This window comes from Pleuronectes platessa, chromosome 14 (genome assembly GCF_947347685.1).
Source record: "Pleuronectes platessa chromosome 14, fPlePla1.1, whole genome shotgun sequence".
In the NCBI taxonomy this organism is placed as follows: Eukaryota; Metazoa; Chordata; class Actinopteri; order Pleuronectiformes; family Pleuronectidae; genus Pleuronectes; species Pleuronectes platessa.
The window spans coordinates 11,444,789-11,450,959 of NC_070639.1; the positions used below are offsets into that span (position 1 = coordinate 11,444,789).

A 6,171-nucleotide genomic window follows, 5' to 3' on the forward strand; every position below is an offset into this window, starting at 1 on the left:
AAATGAGTTGGTGTCCCTGTTCTGACCGTCTCTTATCTTTACGTGCCCCGTGTCCTGTCCAGGTAAACGCATCGCGACAGGAGAACAAGCTGCTGGAGGAGTGTGAGCTGCTGATTAATATCATACAGCAGCGGAGACAAATCATTGCCACCAAGATAAAGGAGGGGAAGGTATTGTTTATCACCTTTTGGCGTCACGATAACCTTTGTGTGTGTGTATCACCTTGCGTGTCCCGATAAGTTTGCCGCCGCACCCGGCTGACAAGCTACAGTAGCTGGAGACTCGGCACCACGAGCACGCTGCTGTTTTTCTGAATCCGGTGGTGACAAATCACCATTGCCGGGTAAAACCTTGTATCTTCAAAATGTTACCCTTCAAAGCAAGGGTTCACATTTATCATTTTATAAATCATCATTTCAAATTTTGGATTCTAATCTGCAGTTGTTCAAGGTTTCTATTGAAAAATGCCAGTGAAGAGCGTATTGGGTAATGTCATTGTCCTGCTTGTGCAAATGCAAATGTCCTCTACGCAAATAGAACAATTAAATTATAGGCAATAAACTGACATTTCTCAGTAAACAGCACGAACCACTGTAGATTAATTATATCTTATTCGTGGGCCTGCACCTTTAACAGCATTTTAAATTTGTTCTGAAGGTGAATCTTCAAAGACTAAATGTTCTCTTGCATGATAAAAATTGACATCAAACAAATGTTTAATTCCTCTTTTCTTAATCCAAACAATGGGAATTTATTTCTCACATTTTAAAAACAGCACCAACACGGTACATTTATTCCAACTATCTGCAATAGGAAATGCAGCTATGCTGCCTGACGATTAGAGTTTAGAGAATCTAAGTAAACTGACATTACATGTAAGTGAGTGTTACTGAGTGTTACAAGATGACAGTAGTTAATTATGTTCTTATACATTTAAATTGGAAAGACATACTGTATGTCCTTAAATAGTCAAACTATTGCAAACTAGTGTTCCCTAACATACCTTTTTTTTCTTTGTATATTAGTTGCCCAGTGTAGTTTAGATTGCATGAAAAAATAAGCAAGGTCCTAGTAGTTCAGAGAAATTTTTATGAAATCACAGCTATTTAAAATCTCCTCTTCTTCTGACGTTGATGCCCAGACCGCTGCAGGTGAAATGTCACATCCTCTACATACAATACAGGTCCCCTGCACTGAGACACTAATGCAGGCTGCAGCATGAATTGCTTTGTTTTCTTGCTGTGTGTAGTATCAGCCCAGCCTTGGGGCATGTCTGACACAGTGTCCATACATTCGATGGCGATATGCCGGGCCTCTTGAATTCTTCCCCTTCCTTCCCCCCTGTTAGATGCCATTTGAGCGGCGGTGGCACGCTGTGCTGTGTTCAGTGGCAGACTGGGATCAGCCCTGCTTCCTGTGATGACCGTCCCTGGAGAAAGACTCTTTCCTTCCTCACCCCGTGCCTCATGTCAAGTTGTGAGGTCGCTTTCAGGCAGGGAGGCACGGAAAGGAGGGTGGGGGGGATCTGGTTCCTGTGACAAGTGTTATGAGGGATGTTTCATATATACATTGCTCGAGCAGAGTAGCTTTTACACAAACATACAAATCTAACCGTTTCTCGCCCAGAACGATTTTATAATTGCAAACGAATCAACCATCCGGCAGATTGGTGGCCCCGTGGTCGTACATTGATTGGTTTATTTACAAAGCTTTTCATTTACCAGCATGTCTTGTTTTCTGCCCAGTCTGTGCGAATGAGGAAGCTGGCCCAGCAGATAGCCAGCTGCAAACAGTGCATCGAGAGGTCCTCCTCCCTCATCACTCAGGCCGACCATACCCTGAAGGAGACGGACCACACTCGCTTTCTGCAGTCGGCTAAGAGTACCTGCGAGAGGTGAGAGCACAGGAAAGAGGCAATACCGTCAATAGAGGATATACAGGATTAAAACACCTGACTTGTGTTTCTCTTTATTGCAGAGTATCGATGGCAACGGCATCCTCTCAAATCCTGTTACCAGAAATCAACCTGAATGACACGTTTGATAGTTTTGCTTTGGACTTCACGAGAGAGAAGAAAATGCTGGAAAGCTTGGACTACCTCACAGGTGAGTGGAAGTGGTGGTTTGTGGGGAGCACAGATATTTGTATCGATTATTTTAGGGTTTGGCAGGAAATCTATGTGCACATTCATATTTTAGAGGATTTTTTCTGTGTTCATTTATCAAAACAGTGCAATTACAATTATCCTCAACTCATCCTTCAGTTTATGGATTCATGCAATTAAAAAGTTCTGGCGTGGATAGAAGCAGGGAGTTTATATTTCAGCTTTAATTGTGCCTTTTAGAGAGTGACAAAAAAAAAACTGAATCTAAAAATGCCAGGCAGCATTTAAGATGTATTATTTTCCGCTGAATGAAACAGGTTTGATTGTTTTAAGTTCGACGCCTACTGTGCAGCGTGAATTTAACTCTGCGTGGGGGCTGTAGCTGTAACAGCTAGAGAAACCGCCTAATTACACTTGTCAAGCTAAAAACACAAATGGATGCCGCTAGTTACCACAGCAGGTCTCTGAGTTTTTTCGCGTTTGTTACCTTGACGCCGCTGTGTGCAGAATATCCTCCACGCAGCTCCCATTAATAATTCAGAGGCAACATTTTGTCTTTTGTTTTGTGGCCGCAGCTCCAGACCCGCCAGCGATCCGCGAGGAGCTGTGCACAGCTTCGTACGACACCATCACGGTTCACTGGACATCAGACGATGAGTTCGTTGTCGTGTCGTATGAACTTCAGTACGCCATCTTCACCAGCCAATCCAATGTCGTCAGTAAGTCTCTAAGCGGCGCTCTGTTGGGAGTAGGGGTATAATGTTTGAGTTGGAAAACAGGAAGGATTTGAAAAGGATTTCACTCAATGAATTTAAATGGTTTGGGGGGGCTATGTTACAAGATCCAAACGTAATATTGTTTTGCACCAGCAGGAGAGAGGAAAGCTCCGTCCTGGCTCTAATGGGTAATTAGATGATATGGAAATATACTGCAACTTTTACAGTGACTATAGGGGAGGGGGAAAGAATCCCAGTCAGCCTAGATTTACATCCAGATGTATTTCATTTGCTCTATATTATCCCTGGGTGGAATTGAGCAGCAGGCTGTTTGAATTGATTCCTCTAACAAGGTCACAGCATGCTTTATCAAACAATTTATTCTCATCCGCCTCAGCGCTCAAGCACACTTGGATGAGCGGTAATGCGACTGTATTTGATGATTCAAAATGGCAGCTACAGATCGAGGCGCTGAATGCTGTTGTAGTGCAGCTGCACCGCTTAATTTCCAGCACTGAAAGAGGCACTAATTCAAGGGTTTGTGTGATTTTTTTTTTTCTTTGTCAGTGAGTCACGCTCTCTCTCTCTCTCTCTCTCTCTCTGTGTGTATGTGTGTGTGTGTATGTGTGTGTGCGCTGCAGGTTTATGCAACTCTGCTGATAGCTGGATGATCGTACCCAACATCAAGCAGAATCACTACACTGTGCACGGTCTCCAGTGTGGCACCAAGTACGTCTTCATAGTGAAGGCCATAAACCAGGCCGGAAGCCGCAGCAGTGAACCAGGGAAGCTCAAGACAAACAGTGCGTCAGGTTCAGTAACTTTTATCCAGAAATGTCACTGAGAAATCTGTAATGCGCCGGTGTTTTTAAAAACCCAAATTTTCCTTTCAAGGCCAGCCGTTCAAGTTGGACGCAAAGTCCGCTCACAAGAAGCTGAGGGTGTCCCACGACAACCTGACAGTGGAGAGGGACGAGACGTTGTCCAAGAAGAGCCACAGTCAGGACCGCTTCTCCAGCCACAGCAGCTACGGAGTCACAGGAAACGTCTACATCGACAGCGGCCGCCATTACTGGGAGGCGCTGATAGGAGGAAGCACATGGTAAAAGCATTAACTTGTTTTCGTCCATGCTGTTGGTTTGGTTTATTCACCAGCTCTTACAGACTCAAGTATCTCAGCAGCTATTGGCTGGATTCCAGTGAGATTTGGTGAAGATATTCAAGTTTTACAGAAATCTTTTTTTTTTTCAGTTTGGTGATCCCTTAAAATGTCATCAAGCACCGTCATCAGATTAAGAAAAAAGCATTTCTGTTGAGTACAGCCTGACAGAGCTGCTACCAGGGTTTTTAGACCTTTAGCTGGATTTTATCATGAGTAATGATTCGGATTTAAAGGAGACATGTGATACTTTTTCAGTTTTTCTTTCTTCTAGTGAGCTATATAGATTGTATGTGTATATAACAAGTCTGAGAAGTTAAAGAACACTGCAACGGAAGAAAAAGAGACAAGAGCTTAAAAGAGGAGCTGCGGCAATGGAGAGTTATGCACATCAGAGCATGTCAACTTTTTCCATTAACAACCCAAATTCCATTATGAACCTAAATATGGCTATAATTTTTTCTCCTTTAAGATGCAGGAAATGTACCAGTATTTACCAACATCGTCTACCTTACACTTGTTACACAGGTTCGCAGTGGGCATTGCTTACAAGTCGGCACCAAAGCAGGAGTGGATTGGCAAGAACTCTGCGTCCTGGGTGCTGTCCCGCTGCAACAACTCGTGGGTGGTGCGTCACAACTGCAAGGAGATGCCGATCGAGCCTTCGCCCCACCTGCGGCGTCTGGGAATACTGTTGGACTATGACTCTGGGTCCCTGTCTTTCCACGACGCCATCAGCTCCCAGCACTTGTACGCGTTCGACATCGCCTTCGCTCAGCCAGTTTGCCCCGTGTTCAACGTGTGGAACAAGTGTTTGACAATCCTCACGGGTCTGCCCATCCCAGATCACCTAGAGGGGGCGGATTTCAACAACTGACGAAAAAACCCTGTCCTGGATTTTCTTTGTGTGCCCCTAACAAAAGAAGCACCAGACTACCTGCACCTCTTTGACTGTGATGACCACATTCCTCATGTTGGCAAAAGTGAGAACAGTTGCCGAACACGATGCATTTACTGCCCCTGGTGTACATTCCAAATCAAGCCTATGTTGAAATTAATCAGACTTATTTAAGAAATGTTTTACAGGCATCTGTATTTGTAATTCTTCGCTTTGCACATTCATGTACGTTACTCAGCTGGACGGTTTCAAGGGTTTGCTTACAGTTTTGACTTTGTGGAGATTTCTTCGTTCATTTCCAAGATCACATTTCATGTTTTCCATTCCTGTGTTTTTTTTATGGCCGGTGATAAATCTTTAAACACAAGTGACAGGTTGTGTTATAAGGTAAATGTCAGGTTCTTAAAAATCTTGTTTAATTCATAGCACTTTCAGGAGACAAAGTTGTCTCTCTAAAAAATGTCTTTCTATGCCACTTGTATAACACAAATGATTGCTTGACATGAGGAAAATGCACTTGGGTTGATCAGATAAGAGTAGTTCACAGTTTAACGTAGCCATTTTAATTTGAAATGTGTCGGCTCACTCGTATGCAAATGCTCTAATACAGGTCTCCATTAAGAGATCATACTTTTTTCCCTTTAGTCTAGAAACTTCAGCAGAGCTCAGCATCACAGTTTCCACGTTTGATTTCTCTCCGATAAGATACAATAAAAGTGACTTTATTTGATGACCCGTGTGATTCGTCCTCCTCGCTTTAAAACACAAAAACCGAGCCTCAGTATGACGATAATTGAACACACAGTACACTTGTTTACACTCATTTATACCTGATCTCTCATTAGAGCGCGAACAAGCTCTCACAATGCCGCAGTGAAAAGAAATCCCCAGCACCGCCGCAGAGAGACGTGTCAGTCTTGTTTTAGGGCGCTCACCCTGACCCACACTCTGAGCCAAAATACAGTGTCTGACAAGATTTGCTTTGACATCTCTTTTTGTACTGGAGCAACGTGGCTTGAATTCGGCAGCGACTCTTTTCAACTCCATTTGATGAGCAGTAATGAAAGAAAAGGAAGAAAAAAAAAAACCTGAACTCAGCGTGACCTCCACATAAGACACCCTGCGGACAAAGCTGGAACATGTGAACACGACCACCTCCTTGTAACGCCGCCAGGATGGTGTCAGATCCTGAGATGTGTGCATTTTTTAAGTAGTATTGAAAAAAGATTGTGTAAATAGAATTAATCCCTACAAGCATAGTTCTAGTTTTGAATGTAAAAAGTTACATGAAACT

The 6,171-nt window shown here is 43.4% G+C and overlaps 1 protein-coding gene across 5 annotated transcripts in view; it reads left to right on the plus strand.

Moving 5' to 3' along the window:
• Window positions 1-5,607, plus strand: part of mid1 (midline 1) — a 29,864-nt gene extending 24,257 nt beyond the window's left edge. For all 5 annotated transcript variants that reach the window (XM_053440570.1, XM_053440575.1, XM_053440574.1 and 2 more), the window contains 7 exons: window positions 63-170; window positions 1,746-1,894; window positions 1,978-2,105; window positions 2,680-2,823; window positions 3,462-3,623; window positions 3,715-3,922; window positions 4,508-5,607. In XM_053440570.1, coding sequence (XP_053296545.1) covers window positions 63-170; window positions 1,746-1,894; window positions 1,978-2,105; window positions 2,680-2,823; window positions 3,462-3,623; window positions 3,715-3,922; window positions 4,508-4,856 — 1,248 coding nt within the window. In that variant the 3' untranslated portion in view covers window positions 4,857-5,607. The remainder of the gene's footprint in view (window positions 1-62; window positions 171-1,745; window positions 1,895-1,977; window positions 2,106-2,679; window positions 2,824-3,461; window positions 3,624-3,714; window positions 3,923-4,507) is intronic.
• Window positions 5,608-6,171: the final 564 nt, after the last annotated feature.